The sequence below is a fragment of the Alosa pseudoharengus genome, unplaced genomic scaffold (genome assembly GCF_046254945.1).
Source record: "Alosa pseudoharengus isolate Yale_2024_CS ecotype anadromous, Long Island Sound unplaced genomic scaffold, YU_APseudo_1.1 YU_APseudo_1.1_scf_3, whole genome shotgun sequence".
Taxonomy (NCBI): Eukaryota; Metazoa; Chordata; class Actinopteri; order Clupeiformes; family Clupeidae; genus Alosa; species Alosa pseudoharengus.
The window spans coordinates 24,009,226-24,029,908 of record NW_027468718.1 but is presented as its reverse complement, the minus strand read 5'-3'; the positions used below and the strand labels follow the sequence as shown (position 1 = coordinate 24,029,908).

General features: G+C 44.1%; 3 protein-coding genes across 6 annotated transcripts; 2 read left to right on the top strand and 1 right to left on the bottom strand.

Annotated features, from left to right (window-relative positions):
* Positions 1–1,260: 1,260 nt before the first annotated feature.
* rab9a (RAB9A, member RAS oncogene family) lies at positions 1,261–4,445 on the top strand. Of its 4 annotated transcripts, none has more exons than XM_076263647.1 (4): positions 1,262–1,399; positions 2,322–2,454; positions 2,718–2,766; positions 3,239–4,445. In XM_076263647.1, the coding sequence occupies exon 4, from the start codon at positions 3,271–3,273 to the stop codon at positions 3,871–3,873; it is 603 nt and encodes a 200-aa protein (XP_076119762.1). In that variant the 5' UTR covers positions 1,262–1,399; positions 2,322–2,454; positions 2,718–2,766; positions 3,239–3,270; the 3' UTR covers positions 3,874–4,445. The 4 variants fall into 4 exon arrangements, with proteins under 4 accessions (XP_076119764.1, XP_076119762.1, XP_076119761.1 ...); XM_076263646.1 differs by having other exon boundaries at positions 2,322–2,559; XM_076263648.1 differs by lacking the exon at positions 2,322–2,454.
* Positions 4,446–6,003: 1,558 nt separating this feature from the next.
* trappc2 (trafficking protein particle complex subunit 2) lies at positions 6,004–7,894 on the bottom strand. The gene is made up of 5 exons (XM_076263650.1): positions 7,823–7,894; positions 7,338–7,444; positions 7,097–7,240; positions 6,515–6,601; positions 6,004–6,429 (listed from the first exon to the last, which is right to left on the bottom strand). The coding sequence occupies exons 2-5, from the start codon at positions 7,428–7,430 to the stop codon at positions 6,331–6,333; spliced, it is 423 nt and encodes a 140-aa protein (XP_076119765.1). The 5' UTR covers positions 7,431–7,444; positions 7,823–7,894; the 3' UTR covers positions 6,004–6,330.
* A 234-nt stretch (positions 7,895–8,128) lies between these two features.
* On the top strand, positions 8,129–20,628 carry ofd1 (OFD1 centriole and centriolar satellite protein). Its single transcript, XM_076263645.1, has 22 exons — positions 8,129–8,410; positions 9,922–10,122; positions 10,253–10,321; positions 10,413–10,443; positions 10,541–10,648; positions 10,766–10,902; positions 11,080–11,253; positions 11,657–11,763; positions 11,852–11,971; positions 12,712–12,785; positions 12,898–12,989; positions 13,308–13,497; positions 15,516–15,646; positions 16,218–16,329; positions 16,663–17,280; positions 17,668–17,818; positions 17,936–18,030; positions 19,027–19,128; positions 19,272–19,435; positions 19,679–19,903; positions 20,140–20,207; positions 20,394–20,628. Exons 1-22 carry the CDS (start codon positions 8,315–8,317, stop codon positions 20,437–20,439), a joined length of 3,111 nt encoding a protein of 1,036 aa, XP_076119760.1. The 5' UTR covers positions 8,129–8,314; the 3' UTR covers positions 20,440–20,628.
* The last annotated feature ends 55 nt before the right edge of the window (positions 20,629–20,683 follow it).

Sequence of the window (20,683 nt, the reverse complement as noted above, 5' to 3'; positions counted from 1 at the left end):
TACTTTTTTTAGTGAAGTTCTTTAACAAAGACATTCTTTAAAACAATGGGAGTGACATCTCACATTCATAGGCTTCCACTAAACCTTGCTTTACTAAAACGTGTGATCAGTATAGCCTACATGCACTCGCATATTCTTTGAATTCATAGGCAAACTAAAACTAACTTCACCGTCTCATAGGCAACAAAAAAACATAGTCTGAAAAAATCAACACTTACCCCAATAATGTTTGAATGGCTGAATTAAAAATTCAAAGGATATTCATCCTGCAGACGAGTCGTTGCCTGGGACTCTTTGCTAAGGGCTGCAACATTTCGTGCCTTCAAAATACCTGTACATGCGCCTTTCGCTTAAGCCCAGGTTTTTCTAGGTCAGTGGAGTTATGATTTTTAGTGGCTTTAAGATAGCGATTTTTGGATCATGCGCCTTGACACGCCTGTGGGCACAATGTTTAATTGAACTGTAGCGTGGGGCGAAAAATTCATCACTGTCTAGGGTGTGAGAACGGAACAAGACTTGCGTCGCGTTTGGGGTCACAATGCGCCGGGTGTAAGATTGGGCCCTATATGTTTTGACCTAAGGATGTCTGTCTATCATCATTGTATTCAGAGAAAACTGTTTAATTCGTCCCATTTGAATGTTTCATTCGTCCCGCATTCCAACTGTCCCGGCTCTCCCATGTCTACTTAATGTTTATTTTAAGTTTTATATTATAGGAGATATTGGTTGTGAGCAACTGCTGACCATTCAGGCTGGAAGGCATGTAGCCCTTTGTGTTGCTAGAGGGGCTTTTTGAAGGTCTCTCAAGGATCAACCCTGGAGTAGCAGCTTATGCTGCTTGGTGTTTTAGGGCCCCTGTGAACTGGGCCCCTGGGCCTGTGCCCAATGGGCCAGCGTGGTAATCCAGGTCTACCTTGTAAATGGATGACCCAGAACATGTACTGCAAGACCCAATGAAACATTTTTAGTTGAAATAAATAACTTTTTAACATATTAATTACTTTTTTGCCTAGTTAAAAAAAAAATACTTCCCACCTTAATATTTCTGGATGTTTATTAGGCCTGGCAACTTAGGTCAATTCGCAAGTTGAAACTTCAGATAGACCATGAATGAGCATAGATCAGCCTTTCTTTCACAGGAGACGGAGAGTTAAACATTAGTTTAGGTACTTACCAGTTATTTTTTCCTGTAGCCTATCCAAAATGAGTGGTATGCATCATATTACAGCAAGGTGTGACCGTAGTGAAGGTTGGGTCACATGAGACAAGTCAGTAGCAAACTGGGCTTTCCTAGCAGCGCCATATCACTGGATGCCGCAACACCATAGGAAGAATAACCCGAGGACACTGAAAAGGAAACATTAGTAATTAGTCAGATGTGGGTACGTCTCTTTAAAAGGTAAGTACGCTCTTGCAACTATCTGTGAAATAAGCTGTCAATTAGCCATTTACTGAAGTTCAGACGTTAGCTCTTAGCAGTAGTGAGGTATAACGTCAGCTAGTTCTAGTTACTGTTAACGTTAGCAGAAAAGCTAGCCATCCAGCAAGCCAACTTCCTTGTTGTTAGTGGTAAGCATCTACAGCGAATAATGTATATCTGTACAAATATAATATATAAATCGATTCGCTGGTATATAAGATCTGCGTTCAATGGGGTTTGCATCGCCATGGGGGCTTTTGGCCTTTGCTGTCAGATGTGAAAGGTTTAGCCATACCGTTGCACTGCTAATTTAGCTAAACCATCAAATGTTTGCTCTCTTATTGCTTCCGTGTAGTCTAGCTAGCTTATTTTTCCCCAGGCGCCTTGAGACTTTAAAACAGCACAAGTCTGAATGTAAGTGTATCTGATCGTGTTGTGTAAGCTTTCAAGGCTTTGGTGCAAAATCGGCAAAAGTAAAGTTACAGATGGAACCTGTGTTGACGTTTCACTCTGGTTTGATTTAACGTTCACATTAACTGTCAAATCAGCCCCCTTAACGCTAGAAGCTTTCCAACCACTATTTACAATAATGTACACTAATCTATTTATCTAAGAGTTAACCAACAATATCTAACGTAAGATGAATGAAACATGAGCTCTGCAACCTAACGTTAGATCATGAAAGGTGATTAATTTTACAGACTATTAGCTAGCTAACGTTAGCTGGCTTTTCTAGGTAAGCTCTACGTCACTCCCATGAGCAACCTAGCGTTAATTCATTAATAAACAGGGAAGTCAGTGAAAGTGCTGGCCTGCTAAATGGACATATTTCATTTTAGTCAGTGTTTCACAGGTGCATTTAGGCCATGGGATTAACGTTACCTCTGCGCCTTTGTTACAGGTGGTCAAGCAGTGACTGGCTGGTTAAAATGACCGACGCTTTCCGCCTATTCATGTGACCACAAGGACCAAGTGTAGCACATGATCCTGACCAGCTGAGAGGTCGAGAAGTAGCGAGAGTTGACAACGCATTGGTGAGCTGCATCAGCAGGCCATGCACGAATTTATCAACTGTTCATCACTGCGAGCCATGAAAATACTGCATGTCACTAAAAGCACCCTGGTGTCTTGATAAGCAGGTAGTTGCTGTTTAAAATCAGACACTATTTAGGCCAATTTAATTCAGTTAGGATAATTTTTACTAACATTAATGTATGTTTCTGTAACATTTTGGTGATATGTATCTTAGTGTAAATTATTTAAAGGGAAATTAGGCCTAAAATGTTAATTTCTGCAGATTACTGGGCTCCCTGGACACCTCAAGATTTAACCGTCACATGTCAGAGGTCGGTGCTTCCTCTTTCAAAATAAAGCTCAAAACTACCATAACTCATATATGGTTATAAACAGGGGTGTAGTCAAGGCTATCCACCTCTGAAATTTCAGAGATATAGTTTATCCACCTCTTATTAGAGTTTATCCACCTCTCAAAAGAGTTTATTCACCAATTGCAACTTTTAACATTAATAAATCACTCTGTAGTATTCACATTCACAATATGTACACTCATCAACACTCTAGGAACCATTTAATACCACTGGTATTGTTATAAACATTGGACAATAACCTCCACCATCATCAAACATATTCTAATAAAAATCTGATACCGCAGTCCACCTCACCATGATCACTAATTCATAGTTTACCCACCTCTTATTTTACCACTACACCCTGCTCATAACTAAAGCAATTGTACATAGCTAAACAAACATATAATCACTGTAAGGTATCAAGTCCATTCATTATTTTTTTTTTCAGACTATAAGTATAGAAGACCCCTGATCTGAACCATGGCATCCAAATCATCCCTGCTGAAAGTCATTCTGCTGGGAGATGGTGGAGTCGGGAAGTCCTCCCTGATGAACCGTTATGTGACCAATAAATTTGACACTCATCTCTTCCACACCATTGGTGTGGAATTCCTCAATAAGGACCTGGAGGTGGATGGTCACCTGGTGACTATGCAGATCTGGGACACAGCAGGCCAGGAGCGGTTTCGCAGCCTCAGGACTCCATTCTACCGGGGCTCTGACTGCTGCCTGCTCACCTTCAGTGTAGATGACAGCCAGAGCTTCCACAACCTGGGCAACTGGAAGAAAGAGTTCATCTACTACGCAGACGTTAAGGAGCCGGAGAGTTTCCCATTCGTGGTGCTAGGGAACAAGCTGGACGTAACGGAGCGGCAGGTATCTTCTGAGGAGGCACAGCAGTGGTGCCAGGAGAACGGAAACTACTCGTACTATGAGACCAGTGCTAAAGACTCCACCAACGTAGCTGCGGCCTTTGAGGAGGCTGTCAGGCGGGTACTGGCCATGGAGGAGCGAACAGAGCATCTTATGCCAACGGACACTGTCAGCCTGCACAGGAAACCCCGCTCTGGTGCCTGTTGTTAATTGTGTGAGAACTAATACATGATATAACAACTGGTAAAACCCTAAGGATCTCTCTCCCCACTCACACATAATGTCAATGCTTATTGCACATGGACAGACACACTAATAAGCACTGGATGGTCCCACTTGGTGACATTCCATTGAACTTTACTCAGACGTTTTGGGCTGGAGCCCGTGATTAATTTGCTGAAGCTAATATGAAGGGTAGACGACAGATCAGTGTAAAATGTTTAATTCAGAGCTTGAAATCAATGGTCAACATTTGATGTATTGTTATGATAAATAAAGCACTATATTCTAATATTGTTACAGTGAGAAGTTGCAATAAATATATTTTAATAAGTAATTTCAATTCCTCAAACTAAAATACAAATACTGTTTTGGTGATGGTATTTTTACACTGTAGATGAAATGTACACTTGTGATGTTGGATATAGAAGTGCCAAAATGTATGATAGAAATATTTATAACATTCTGCCAGTTTGTAAAATAATAGGATTGCAAGATGTTAGATCACTTTCTATAAAACTACTCGTTGTAGATGCAGAGATTAAAATAAGTATGACAAAAATTATCTCATTGATTATTTATCAGTGGTCAGTTAAGAAGTAAGTTCCAGACAGTGCCATGGCCTGATATAGTTTAGTGATGAACAGTGGGTTGATTTAGGTCACAAGGGATGGCTGACTGAAATAAAACTGGTCTGGCTCTGTTCATTCATGAAGGCACAAGAGCACACTTCTTCAGCACCACACCCTGCAACATCCCATATTTAACACTGCAGTGTGTCCCTCACAAAGCACAGACACACATCACTGTCTTACAGTTAAGCTTGACCCATTAAGGCTCAGTCTACATTTTCTAGTATGAGTTCATTTTATCTAAATCTCTAAAACACGAATTAGATCACTAATGGCACATTTGCACATAAGCACAAATACATTTAGTGGTCCGGTCTTAAATACAACAACTTCAGTGTTGGCACGGATAAATAACCACTAGTTTGTTAACTGATAATATATTTTGATGAAATAGGCTGGTGGAACAACATGTGTGTTTTCTGTCCTTATGACCACATACTATCAAAATTAATTTGGGATGTTACAGTACAAAGTACATTAAAGAGCTCAACAAAATGTATTCCTTCAGTTGCTTTAAATCATTATCGTTAATTTTTGACACTTCAAGTTTGTACTTTTAAAGACAGCCATCTGGCAAGAATATGAATAAAAATGGCATACGAGTAAAGAAAATAAAGAAGCACAGGAACAGCTGATGGTAGCTATTAAACACCTGTGTATGAGGAAGCAATAGTGATCTGGTTGATCTTTAAATAGTAAGGTGGATTTGAGAGAAATGGCACCAGGTGGTGGAAAGGACACGGCTATGCAAATGTATAGAGTGGGAAAGTACTACTTATTTGTCATATCAGTCATAGAATACGGGAAAGTGTGGACCTAGAAATTAGTGACCTAGGACTCACTAAATGTGGTACTGTATGTGTATGTGTGTCTTTATGGGAGTGTGTGTGTGTTTATGCGTGTATGTGTGTTTATGTGTTTGTGTGCCTGCATGTGTGCATGTATCTTTATGTGTGTGTTTGCACGTGTTCATGAGTGTGTGTGTGTGTGCACGTAGTATACAGTCACTAAATGTACACATATATTAATTTATTGTATGGCCCATGAACAGAACAAAATGAAAACAATGGTTCTGTGTCATCCCACCAGGTTTCGTGCACCCCGGTCTTTCAGTGTACCGGGAATCGTTGACACAAAATTGAAGAACAAAAATTCGGAAGAAAAAAAAACTTTATGCATAAAGTGCATATGTTAGAATAGATAATACATTCTGAGGAACCTTTCTGGCAATCATTATAAAATATATGATTTTATAATGATTTATAAGATATAATGCACTAAATGATTAAAGGTTTGCAACATGATGAAACAGAAAACTAGTGAGGATGAGGATATTGATGGCAAAACACATATAAGTGAAAAACAAATAGTTGTATTGCTATTGTTTTGGTGGGTTTTCAGAATTCTCCATTCTCCATTTTAGCAAAAGCTTAGAAAAGCCAAGTTAGTGGTGGGCAGAGGAGCAGCTGGATATTGATGACTGAAACACTGTAATTAATAATACATTTATTACTGATTTATGACAATCAAAAAGAAAATAATTAAAGAACTTCCATAATATAATTATATTACTGCAAACAAACAATGAGACATAAAAAGACACACACACACACACACACACACACACACACACACACACACACACACACACACACACACACACACACACACACACACACACACACACACACACACACACACACACACACACACACACACACACAAAAGAGAGAGAGAACTTTATACAGGAGGGAAATGGTCCTATATACAACCACCCAGACATGATCACCAGAATATAAAATTCCAGTCCTTGAAATCAGCTGAGAAGATGCTTCTTGCCAAGAAACTGCACTTTTCTGTCAAAGGCCGTTGAGCGTATTGGTGCATTAACTTCATAGAATGGATTCATTGCAAACTATAAATAAAACAAATGGAGATTAATCAACATTGACAGTAACTTTAAGCATTTTTTTAAAACTCTAAACAAACACATTACCTACCTTGATGTATAGGTCATAAACATCACTGAAGAAGTTTTTAATTCCATCCTCTTGTCGTACATCATGAAGCATGATGAATCTCATATGTAGACAAGGGGAGTTAAGGCATAACATGTGGTATAGTAATCTAGTTCTCAAGACATAAGGTTGTAATAGGCCCACTAAAGTTTACACATTTTTCTCAAAAGTCAAATCCATGGATGGTTCTAGTTCTAATAGGGTAGGCCATATGTCTAATCCTTACATTCTACACAAACCAACAGACAAGGTAAGCCAGCAACATTTCATGTGTACTTCGGCTTACATCCTTGACAAACAGATGTGCTGAAGTAAACTATGAGTGATGAAAAAATGTTGGTCTGAATTCTTCAGATGTGTTAGGTCAAACCAAACTGATTTTCAATAGAAGCATAATGTCAGCTTGCCAAATTCAACAGTAAATTTCATCGTTTGTATCTCATAGCAAAACATAGTACCAGAAAATGCTGTTCTCCAAAGCGTCCTTGATACCAAGTAGCCTAATGTAGAAAGCTTTTAGGAAGAAAACACCGAGCAGTATGACAGACACAAGTAAAGGATATGACCAGCTGTGACGAAAGCAGAGACGAACCATTCATTGAATTTATCTACAGTTTTGAGGTACATATTATTTGACAGCCACATGTTTTCATCAACCAGATCAAGCGCTGCGTGTGCGATAAACTGGTTCAGATGACGGTGGTCATCCTACAAAAAGTACAAAATGTTTTTTTACAGTCTATGGTTACCACAGGATAAAACCATAACACTAAAAACAGTACACTACTTAATGAAACTGACAAACCTTTGACTCCGCTTTACCAGGAGGTAGAAACTCCATCTCAAAGACAGGATTATCATGATGCCCAACCATAACAAAATAAAAACTTCCAGACATATTTTCTTTTAGATCTGTGGGAGCAAATATATTTTATGTTAGCAAGCTAAGGTAACAACTGGTAACGTTAACTTCAATCTTATGTTTCTGCCTTCGAAAGGGTCCAAATGCAAAGCTGTATGCTGGCAATGCGTTGATGTTCATAAGTAAATGTGTCTTCAATTAATCTCCAAAGCAGCAGCTTGAGGGATATAACCTAAGTTACACCGTCATTTTAAAACCTAACGCTAGCTAGCTAACGTTAATTAAAGGGGCTATTGTTTATTACCCAGATAACAACTTTCCCAGATCTGTAAGACAATTGATTGAACGGCAAAATAAAGAACATAATAGCATTTACTAGTTTTGTACGTTTGCACATAAAAAGAAAACTATCTGTAATAATATTTTACCTGAAAAACAACGGGAAATTCTAGACGTCTGAGAGAACCCTTTTCTGCTGTCGCATGAAGATGACGTCAGATCACGTGTGCTTGTAGTGGTTGAGTAGTATTTCATATAAAATAAAATTCAAATAAAACGATGAAGTATTTTTCAACTTAATATATAACTAACGCGTTTCATTTCAGATAATGTATAGGTCAAAATAATCAAAAATATCATGGGTAAAAGTGTATGCCATATGAACCCGGAAGTGAGACGAACGCAGTCATTTGAATTTGTCGGCAAGTTCGTTACTCACTCCTCCTCTCTTTTGGGCTTGTAAACAATTGAAGCCAGTTTGGTTTCTAAGGCATACAATAACTGCCCCTTTCAATGTTTTCTTATTTTGTCGCACGCGTTTTGTTGCAACACTTTCATTAGAAAACTTACTAATCAAGTTGTAGGTGAGATGACCTGGTGACCATTGCATTACTAGGCTAATTTTCACACATTTCATTAGGATGTCAGGAGGTAAAGAGGAGTCCCTCTCACCAGATGAGATGAGGAAGAGGCTGTATCAGACATTCAAAAAGCGTGGAGTTCTTGACACTCTGAAGGTATGTTTTGCTTATTTGTTTACAGCTGTTTACAGAAACAAATAATCTAAATAGCTTGGCCATTTTCAGTTTGAGTTCGTTTCCAGTTTCTTCGTCCAGATAGTCTACTTTTCTAACACAATCTATCGGTGCAAGTAAATTACAATGTAGATTTGCCACTTTTAGCTCCCCGATGACTTTGTATGGTGAGCCTGCCACAGTGGTCCTTGATACACACATGGAACCGGTCGCTTTACTTGCAAGTTTGTTAGGATGCTTACTGGCCATTGCATTAGGCTATGTCTTTGACAGTTAAGTCAAATGGTCTGAACATAAAACGCAATCTAAGCTAACCCCAACCAATTTCAGAGAGTAGTCCATTTAAATATAGACCCATGACTGTCTTTCTTAGGTCCAGGGCAATCTGACCTAGTCTTAGATATTTTCTACCATGTGAATTTTGGGATTTATCTGTCTAGTTTCAGGGCACAACTCTGCCCTGAATATGTCTGATGTCATATTGCCCTCCTCCTCCGGACACTTCAATTTGAGCAAGCATTAGCCCTGCAGTTGTTTCTTCTTGTCAGAGAGAACTCACTATCATAAGTAATTAATAAACTAATATAATACCTCACTGACTTAAAAGCGTCAAAAGCTGCTTGCTTATATTAGCCTTTGTTGCCATTTGTGAATTAGGCCTAGGCTAAATCCCCTCTGATTCTGAATAATGCAACATTTTCAACTGTATGTCAGTTGTAGAGAGGCAGTTGGAGCAGAAACTGTACTGTACTGTTGTTGGTGCCCATCACTCCTGTGCAACTTGCCTACTGTCTTGTGCCACTCACTTGCCATCCAGCACCACTGTCCCATGCCACTCGCCTACTGTTCCGTACCACTGTCCAGTGGCTCTCGCCTACTCTCCTACACCACTGTCCCGTCGCACTTGCCAACTATACCCTAACTCTAACCCTAACCCATTTAACAGTTGGCAAGTGGTATGGGACAGTAGCAGGAGACAGTAGGCGAGTGGCACGGAACAGTAGCGCAGGACAGTGGAAACAGTAGACGAGTGGTGCGGGAGAGTAGGCAAGTGGCACGCGTCGCCAACAACAGTACAGTAAAGTTGTTACTTCTACTGCTACTGCAGTTGTAGCTTATCCAAAATGCTGTTTAAGAAGTCCTGACTTGGACTTGAAAGACACTCTCCGTCTCCCTTGCATCTGTTCACTGGTTTTGTCAGGAAAGTTTCAGAATCTGCTCTGCAGATTGTGCCCTTTTTCTAAACTTCATTTGCAGGAGATTTTTCTTATTTTTTTATGTTATGGAGTAGCCTCAGTCTGTCCTTCAAAGTGATTGAAAACCCACTGAAACCTAACATTTTCCACAGTTTTGTATACAGTGTAATTTATTCTTTGCTATTCACATTGATTAATGTTATTAATGTAAACCTTAATCAGCTTTGTTTAACAATGAAAGTGCAATGACTTTGTTACATCTGCAGAATTTACCATTTGTTTTGTTTACTTTTCCAGACCCAGCTTCGGAACCAGCTTATTCAGGAGTTAAAGCACCCCTTTTTAACTGGAGAGAGTCTGCCCAAATCAGTCCCTGTAAAAACATCTTCTGTCATAGAGATTGCCTCTAACAGCTTGGTAATTGAGCACTTGCAGAGTTCAGGCTATGAATATACCCTGTCTGTATTTTATCCTGAATCTGGCATGAACACAGAAAAGGTGAGAGCTACTGTGTCTTAAAAATAAATGAACACAATTTTGCATTTGCATTTACCGTCTGTCACTTTATCTGTATGTTGTATCCTTTGGTGATGTTTTACACTTATAATTTCTTTATGGTCATTTTTAGTGTTTTTCAACCAGAGACATTCTTCAACTCATGAAAATCAGTCCCCGCTCATCTCTGTATAAGTCTTTGGTAAGCACTGCATTATTGAATCCATAGCAGTGACAACATTTCCAGAGGAGTAAATATTGTTTGATCTTCTATGTGTTTTCTTTACATACAGACATCAAGCATTCAGAGAGAGAGTCAGAAAGGTACAGTGGACAACCTTACAATCCCTCCTTCTGAACATCGTTTTTCTATATTCTGTGTCTTGTTTTCTGTGGAAGTAAGTTCTGCTTTTCCTCACAGGCTTTTTGATGAATCTTCTGACAGAGTTAATAGACCACCATATACACAGGGACTGCAGTGATGCTAACACGCAAACCAGCAACTCTGAAGCCTTTAAAGAATCTCTTGGTATACTTTCATAGCGCTGGTTTAGTTGATGCTACTTCATAAAGTGAAGATTTTATGTAAATCTGACTTAATTTGACCGCAGAAATGTAATTGAGGGCCTCTTTTATATGCTTACAGTGGAAAAGATGCAGATGATCGATGAAGAGTATGAGGTTCTCCGTTCCCGAGGAAACAAGTGGCATACATTTGAGGCTAGACTTGCCGAATATAGAAAAGAGATTGAGGAACAAGCACAGGCTGAAATCAACACAAAGGTATACACAATCACTGCACCTTTATGACTCACATCTTCAACAGGGTGTGCTATTTCATTCCATCGACTGTTGTTGACTTGTGTCCTGTATGTTGGGGAATTGTTAATATCATTATTATTCAATGCATAATCTCTGTCCAGAACCTTAAATACCATTTAACCATAAAAAATGTGCCAGCTTCAACATTTGAAGGATGTGGAAATCGCAAAAGTGAAGATGGAAGAGAAGGAAAAGGCTCAGAAAGAGATTTTGGATTTTAGGAGAGATATGGAGAGAACTCATGAGATGAAATCTGAGGCCTTAATTCACAGAGAAAAGAATGCCATCGAGCGACTGCAGAAGCAACAGCAGGTAGGATCTTACTGGCAGTCATCCATTCAGTGCACTGTGATTGAACATTGCTTGAGGTGTTCTCCAAGCTGTTTTTTTATTAGCATCATTAGTATGGCACTCCGGCCTTTTTTCACATAGATCTCTGTTTCTTAAATTCACTGAGTACTGTCGGTATGGAAAAAAAAAAGAACGGGGGCATGATTTTAAAGAACTAATCGTTTTTTCCCTATACCAACAGTACTCTGTGACCTTGAGAAACAGATCTATGTGAAAAGTTCTCCTTTAGCTTTAAGTGAAGAATTTAAGAAAGTGAAGGTGCAGTATGTGTTCCAGGTCAAGCAACAAGGTCCTATTGTGCAAAAGATGTCTTATATTGTAAAAGATGTGGAAAATATGTTTGAAACTGTGATTCCAACTCCAGATTGAAGAAAAGGAGATCTACATGCAGAGGCAGGCCTTGCTGAAGGAGATAGAAACTGTGCGCAACAGAGAAGCTGAGTTAAGGCAAAGAGCTGAAGCGTTTGAAAAGTAGGTCCATACAAGTCTGAACTATGTCACTGTGTGTGTTTCATGGCATGAGTCCCACCAACTCTCATGCTACATCTTGTTTAACTAGAACATGTAAGCTACAGGAGGAGAAAACCAAAGTAACCGAAGACCTGCTGAAAAGAAGAGAACTGGCAGTAAAAACCATGGAGGATACCTATGACCAAAAGTTGAAGAATGAACTGGCCAGGTGTGCAAATAATCTGTTCCAGTCTCATAAACCTGGTCCTTGTGGCCACATTACTTCAATGCATGCTCTATACTGAACCAGTAGGTGTCACTGTTGTGTAGATGGCATTTTGTAGAGTGCCGTTCTGTGTGTGGCCGGCTCATTCTTAGGCACCAGTATCTGTAGTATCTCCCTTTTTATGTAACTGTGAATGGTCATTACTCTTGCTGTGTGATGTGTATGAATTATTTGGTGTTTGTGAGTATTGTTCCTTACTCACTCTGTTGACTTCAAAGGGGGTTGAAGCCCTGCTGTTGTCCCGAGTGTACACAGTGGTGATTAATGTAGTGATTATGGCATTGTAACAGGTTTGTCCCCTCCCCACCTCTCCAGCCACTCTGTATTTATTTATAGGCCGTAAATCTGGCAAGTGTGGGCAGCTGTCAGTAAGCATTAGGTGAGCAGGCTGGAGGCAAGGCTAACACACCGAGAGCAGGCAGCAAGCAGCTGAGGCCAGCCGCAGTGCTGCACACACACGCAGGGCGTTTCTGGGGCCAGCGTGACTCTTTTGTCCCACAATGCATTCTGGCTTTATGACTGCCACGCACCAAAAGTCACAAACTCATGAAACATTTATGGAATCACCACATACATTGTTAACAAGTTGTGGTTTTCTAGTGTCACGGCTTCCCTTTGGGTTTGTGTTGTGTGTGCAGCTTATTGGTTTTTGTGATTTTTTTTCTGTCCTCTTCTCTCATTAGATACCAAGTGGAACTGAAGGCAGACTATGTTAGGAGAACTGAACAGCTGTCAGGAAATGAGAAGAGAAATAAAGGTTAGTGCATGAATTTAGTGACATATTAAAGTAAAATCTGTCAGATCAGTCAAATCTGTTTATTTTTGTAACTGATGTTGTTTATGTACTGTATGTGTGTTGGTTCTAACAGAGGAGACTGTAAGAATTCAGAAGGAGGCATCTGCGATTGATGCTAAACTACAAGAGCACAGTCAAGCTCTCGCCGAGGTGAAACGACTAAAGGTAAAAAGTGTATAGTGGACTCGTGTTCCCAAAGGCTAGTGGAATGTAGGTGTTTTTTCTGAATTTTCTCAGTGAGTCATAGATTTGAGTAATCAGTCAGAATCCAAGAGAAAGTCAGAGGCAGCATTTAGGGATTCAGGATTTCAGTCCAAAATTAGTCCTCCGATGTTGTTCTGGGTGAAGCAGACAGAGGGAGGGGGGGAGAAGGAGATGTTTGTTTCAAATACCAATTATCTGATATCAAGTGACCGCTTTCATGGCTCCCTCTTTTGCTATGTGACTGTCTGTGCTGAGCCCATGTGCCATTGTGACTGGCAGATGGAGTTGGAGACGGCCCAGTCCCAGAGCTCTCTGGTGGGCCAGCAGAACGAGCTGCTGCGTGAGCGGCTGGAGAGCATGAGCGACTACCCCGCGCTGAGGAGGGAGAGGGTGGAGCTGCAGGCACAGGTGCGCCTGCTCACGCAGCAGGCGGAGGAGGCGCAGGAGGACAACCGACACCTGCGCCAAGGTGAGACGCGACCGCCAACAGCATGTCACCTCTTCCTGGCTGGCCGCAGTTCAGAGGTTGCTCTGGCACAGATGCAGTTAAGAGTTAGGGCACGCTGCCACTGTCTCTGAGAAAGTAATCTGCATCGACCAGAGAGGGTGCTGGAGCATATACTCAGGATTACGGCACCAGAGGTGAACTTAGACAAGGAAGTTAAAATGTCAAATCTGCTTAAAGCTAGGCTTTGCAGCTCAATTCTTTCTTTTTCTTATTGCTTTACAATGTTACTGGAACTTTCCAGTCTAAGAAGACACAGCTGGAGTCTGTCTTAAGTATTTAGTTTGTTTGTTGTTTTTCCATGCCTCCATGTGAAGCTTTTCACAGTCGCTTGCACAGATATTAGTCCACAAGGGGCAAACTGGGACAGGGCACGACTCCCCCCCCCCCCTTTAAAAAAAAAAACAAAACAAAAGAAAAAAGCTCCTTTTGGATGCACATTGCCTGTCAATGCTGGGCTTCTTGGCTGTGTTTGCAGCCCAACACTAGTCCTGGGAAAGGGAGCGAAGGCAGGAGGAGGGGGTCCGGGGGCCCGAGGGGCCGCTGGAGAGAAACACAGAGGCCCCTTCTCTGGCGAGGGCCCTGAGCCAAGGCCACCCTCCCCTCCGAGGGGCACAATGCTCTTCCTGTCCGCAGAGAGCCGGAGGGGATCAGTAGGCACATCAACACTGGCAGCGTGCTTCATTAAGCAAAAGACACAGAGCGCCCAGCACAATGACCACCCTCTGCCTCCCCCTCCCTCTCGCTCTGGGACCCACTGGACCTGAGATGACCAAACACTCACGACTCCTCATACCTCACTAATTACGTATTATTCAACACTGCAACGGAGGCCTCCTGTTGTTTGTGTCCGGAGTCTTGTCGTGCAGGCGTGCATTTTTCACATTTCTGCATGTCCTCCGGTGCAGTGCATATCTTTTTTACAGGTTACTCCCGCTGTTCTCCCAAATGCATGTACCATCACATCCCACTCTGAATCATGCACCACATTCTCAAGTGTGTGTGTGAAGGGCTGCAGCTCCCAGTCACAGGGGTCGGGGATGGTCTGGGGACTTGGGTTGTGTTGTCGATGTGCTGATGGGTGTGTTGTGGATGTGTTGTGGATGTGCTGATGGGTGTGCTGTGTTGTGGTTGTGTTGTGGACGTGCTGATGGGTGTGTTGTGTTGTGGATGTGCTGATGGGTGTGTTGTGTTGTGGTTGTGTTGTGGTTGTGTTGTGGATGTGCTGATGGGTGTGCTGTGTTGTGGTTTTGTTGTGGATGTGCTGATGGGTGTGTTGTGTTGTGGATGTGCTGATGGGTGTGTTGTGTTGTGGTTGTGTTGTGGATGTGCTGATGGGTGTGTTGTGTTGTGGTTGTGTTGTGGATGTGCTGATGGGTGTGTTGTGTTGTGGTTGTGTTGTGGTTGTGTTGTGGACGTGCTGATGGGTGTGTTGTGTTGTGGTTGTGTTGTGGATGTGCTGATGGGTGTGTTGTGTTGTGGATGTGTTGTGGTTGTGTTGTGTTGTGGTTGTGTTGTGGTTGTGTTGTGGACGTGCTGATGGGTGTGTTGTGTTGTGGTTGTGTTGTGGATGTGCTGATGGGTGTGTTGTGTTGTGGATGTGTTGTGGTTGTGTTGTGTTGTGGTTGTGTTGTGGTTGTGTTGTGTTGTGGTTGTGTTGTGGTTGTGTTGTGGACGTGCTGATGGGTGTGTTGTGTTGTGGTTGTGTTGTGGATGTGCTGATGGGTGTGTTGTGTTGTGGATGTGTTGTGGTTGTGTTGTGGTTGTGTTGTGGACGTGCTGATGGGTGTGTTGTGTTGTGGTTGTGTTGTGGATGTGCTGATGGGTGTGTTGTGTTTTGGATGTGCTGATGGGTGTGTTGTGTTGTGGATGTGCTGATGGGTGTGTTGTGTTGTGGTTGTGTTGTGGACGTGCTGATGGGTGTGCTGTGTTGTGGATGTGTTGTGGATGTGCTGATGGGTGTGTTGTGTTGTGCCGTGCAGCTCTCAGCCAGCCGTCGGCGGAGCAGCTGGCCCTGCACACGGAGCTCAGGAGGCTGGAGGCGGCCAAGAGGCTGCAGGACGAGGAGCACGAGAGCCAGAGGCAGGTGCTGCACGCCCAGCTGCAGCAGGAGGTCAGTCACCCCGCTCACACTCACACACACTCACACACACACACACACACACTCTTACACACACACACACACTCTTACACACACACACACACTCTTACACACACACACACACGCTCACACTCACATACACACTCTCACACACACACTCACATACACACTCACACTCACATACACACTCTCACACTCAGACACACACACACACACTCACATACACACTCACATACACACTCACATACACACTCACATACACACTCACACACTCACATACACACTCTCACACTCTCACACACACACACACACACACACATATACACACTCACATACACACTCACACTCATATACACACTCTCACACACACTCACACTCACATACACACTCTCACACACACTCACACTCACACACACACACACGCTCCCCCAGAGCCTGCTTCAGGATGTGACCTCATGACTGGAGTGTTTGGGTGATGATACTGATGATGACGACTCTGGCGTTGTTGTTGTTGTTGTTGTTGTTGTTGTTGCTGTGCTGCTCCCTGGTGAGTGTGTTTAAGTGGCGCTGGGCTGTGCTGCAGGTGGAGCGTGTGGCCCAGCTGAAGAGCCAGCTGCTGGAGTGTGAGGAGAGGAGCCAGTGGATGGCCACCCACGCCGAGGACATCAAGATGCAGCTGCGCCAAGCTCAGCTAGGTACACGGGGACCCTGGGGGGGTGGGGCGCGTTGGCCGTCACTGGGCTCAGTTGGAATCCACTTGTAGTTAGTCTGTAGTAATCAGTTGTGAAATCCTCTTGTAGTTATCAGATTTCATCTTTAATTCCATCTAGAGGTCTACTAGAGTTTCTTCAAGAAAGAAACAAAGAAACATCTGTCTTTTGGTGGCGGGCCATTGACTCTTCCTGCATCCTCAACCTCTCTTTTCCCTCCTTTTCACTCTGTTCCCCCTCTTCCCTCCATCCTGTCTTTGCATGGTGTGATGTGTGTGTGTGTGTGTGTGTGTGTGTGTGTGTGTGCATCCGGTCCAGCCTTAGAGAATGAGGTTCTCCGTAACCCCAAGCCATCCCTGGTGGACCGCACGGTGCTGGAGCTGAATGCTGACCGGCTGCTTCCCCCCAACATGTATGTAGACAGGGACGTGCTGCGGGCGCAGGCGGGCGGGGGTGCGCGGGGGGGCGGCTGGCGGGACCGCAGCGTCTCTCCGGACTCGGACCTGGAGCTGGTGGCCGGGGCCAAGGCCCGCATCCGCGAGCTGGAGAAGGAGGCTGAGACCCTGGAGGAAGCCTACCGCAGCTACCAGCAGAGGGCGCTACACGCCGCCGTCTCCCACGCGCTTCCACAGAGAGCCCAGTCGCCCACGCGGCACAAGCCCACCGCGCTCCACCACCACCAACACCACCACCACCACGCCAAGGCCCTGTCACTGGCGCACCAGCGGGTGACCTTCGCCTCTGACCTGCCGGCCCCACGAGTCGACGTGCGTCCCCCAGTCAGAGAGTCGGACCTGCCGCCCGTCAGCTACGGCCGAGCCCCACTAGCGGGAGAGGTGACCCCTCCGCAGCGGAGCCTCTCTCCCGCACCTCGACGCCTCTCCTCCACACCGGTCTCCATCGCTAAACATCAGCCAAGACGAGAGCTGCTGGAAGGTACTGACCCACAACAGAGTTGATTCACTCATAACCCCTACAACACAGTCATCAGTCATGTGTTGGATACATGACATTACAGGGGAGATTCATGATGAATGGAGAAAAGCATTCCTTACATTACACAGTTGCATCATGACATTACAGTGACACTAACAGTGAAGTGGATTGTATTGGATGTTGTTCTTCATCCCAATATATTAATCAGTTGTAATATATTAGATATCACACTTCTCAGTGTCAGTGTTTTAGATTCTTAAGCAAGACTTTGACCTCTTAGTTACTTCTGTTGACTCCGTGTGGTTCTACAGTACTCTGCCATTGGACGGTTTGTTTGAGTATGTGTGTAACCTGTCTGTCCTGTGCCGTATGGGCGGGCCCACACAGAGGCTTTGCCAGTGCCCCTGGCCGGCAGCACGTCCCCAGCCCGGCAGCTGTCCCCCATCCCAGCAGCAGTCCGGCGGTCAGGGGACTTCAGCCCCATGCTCAGTGACCCCAGCAGCCCCCAGCTTAAGAGCACCAGCCGCCAGCACTCCAGGTACCCTCCACACCGTCAGTCCACTCACTGTGTCCTGTCATCTGAACAGAGTATTGATGTTCACTGGGTCCTCTCATCTGGACAGGGTATTGATGCTCACTGTATTCTTTCCCTTAGTCCCCCAAATGTTGCTCAAGAGGTCTCAAGTTCAGAGTCCTCTTCTCCACAACCTGCAGAAATAGCCATTGATGACCTGACCGAACCTTCACCAGGTAAAACCTCCACCCACTTTTGGCCTGAAACTTAACCAAACCAGCGACCCTGAGGGTCATTTTAGCTGCTGACCCATCCTAGCCCTACTCCCAAATTACAGACCATGGAACTGTATGCTTGCTTCATGCTTGCTCAGTCTGTCTGTGGATTTATACTGTACTTTGTTTGCTACAGCTAATTTCTATTTTGTTCAATCTGGAACTTCCCTATCATACTTAGGAGAACCTGTTGGTGATTCTAAAGTGAGAATGATATGACATACCAGGTGCTGATGCTGTCTGTTTAGATACAGACTACAGATGCATTGCCATTCTGTATTTGTTGTTTCTGTGGTTGGCATTCTGTTCTGCCTGAAACAGCTCTGTGGTGCTCCTGCCATTGACAAACAAGCCCAAGGCCGGGGCCAATGCACTGCAATGTCTAATACTTGTGCAATTTACTGTGTAAAAGGCTTCTTCAGTCATTTTTGACAATGTTAGGGAAATCATACAAGCACTATTCCAGCTTTCTGTCTTGTAATGCATTTGATACAAATGTGCGATGAAAAGAGTATTGGCATGTAGCCTCTCCAGACTATTTGCCAAAATTATCTCAAATGAAATGCCCTTGAGTTGCTTCCCACCACTCTGTGAGGTGTCTGTTTTTAATTAACATGCAACTGATCAATAAAAATGTCCTTTCACCCTCCACTGAGAAGCCCACAATGGCAGAGGTGATTATGTATTCGGCGCGGGTGCGCTGCATTCTAGGCTGCACTGAAAGAGCTTCTTTGTGCCTTTTTTTTCTTCTACTTCTTCCTTTCTGTCTATCTCTCTCCCCCTCTTTCACTCTCTCCCCTCTCTCTCTCTCTCAATCTCTCTCTCCTCTCTCCCTCAATCTCTCTCTCCTCTCTCCCTCAATCTCTCTCTTTCTCTCCCCCTCTTTCACTCTCCTCTCTCTCTCTCTCTCTCTCTCTCTCTCTCTCTCTCTCTCTCTCTCTCTTCTCTCTCTCTCAGAGCCCAGTCACATTCCAGAGCTTCTCCAAGAGGAGGGCATCCGTGTCAGTGAGGAGGCCCCTGAGGGGCACGACGCCTCCCCCCCTGTACCCACCCAGCCCAGTGAGTGCCCTCAGTCCTACGCATGTTCCCCCCATCCTGCCCCTGGTCTCTATAGTAGTCTTACCCAAATTCCTGGACGTTGGGTTTGTGACCTGTTCCTCAGCTACGCCACTGACACCACTGGTTACCTGTCGGACCCACAGGTGCAGCTCAGGCCCATGTGGAGGCAGCCAGACAGGAGGAGGAAGAGGAGGAGGAGCTGCGCTGGGAGATGGAGAGGAAGAGGCGAGAGGAGAGGAGGCAGAGGGAGCAACGGCAGGCCCAGGAGAGGGAGCTAAGGGAGCTGGAGAGACTAGAACAGGAGAGGGTGTGTGTGTGTGTGTGTGTGTGTGTGTGTGTGTGTGTGTGTGTGTGTGTGTGGGTGTGTGTGTGTGTGGGTGTGTGTGTGTGTGTGTGTGTGTGTGGCTGTCTGTGCGTTCGTGTGTGTGTGTGTGTGCGCGTAGGAGGGTGGGTGTTGGGGAGTCCTGAAGAGTGTTCCCAGACAGCAAGCATCCCTGCACCACTAACAACATGTCTGCTGTCTCCTCCCCTCTTGTCCCTTTATCTCCAGCTCCTGCAGGAGGCGCAGTATGAGAGCCAAGAGGCGGAGGTGGAGCTAGGAGGTGCAGAGAAGAGGGGGCAGGAGGTGGAGGGCCTTTCCCAGGAAGAGCAGAGGGAGCAGGTGGAGGCCAGCCAACAGCTGGAGCCTGAGAGGGGCCCTGCGTCTAACCCGGCCGACCCGCTCCAGACTTACATGAGGATGGTCATGCAGGGAGGAGAGAGTGAGCGTCAACAGGTGCACACACACACACACACACACACACACACACACGGACAGGTACACGGACTCACTCACTCACTCACTCACTCACACACACACACACACACACACACACAGAGCACTAAATCTCACATTTCTCCATGCCGCTGGCTGCTTCCCCTTTAGCGGAGGAGAGTGAGTGGATATTTTGTGGGGTTTGTCTGGTGCAGCTGTCTGTTCAGTGGAGTGAATGTGTGAAATGGATTTTACAGAGTCCAAAGAAGGAGGAGGCTGAGCGCAGAAGCCCAGAGCTGGACATCTTATCTGATAAAGACAACAGGTAACACACAGCCTGCACGGCCTGGGAAAATGGGGTGGGTGGGTGTTGGGGTACAGATTGTGTGTCTGTGTTCATGTCTGTATGCAGATCTGACTAAAGGTTCAGTGGAAGTTCTGATGACAATCAGACTAAAGATCTACTCAGGATATGTTTGTCAAACTTCTCAAAATGTTTTTTTTTTTGTAGTGTTACTGCTTTCTCACATGAAGAGGCAGATGAAGACTTCTGGTGAAATGGAACTCCATGAACTACATGAACTACATGATGCAGTTTACAAATCATTTGAAAAATATTTTTGTACACTTGTTTATATTTGTTCAGCTTTCAGATTGTATGGCGTGTTTTGGTTTATGTCAATAAAGTGACTTTGGATCAAATCTGTTTGTATCTGTATTGTTTTACAATGCAATACGATGCCATACAATGTAATCTTCCTGAGATTTGAAATGCTTTCAGTTGGGGAAAAGGTGTAGAGC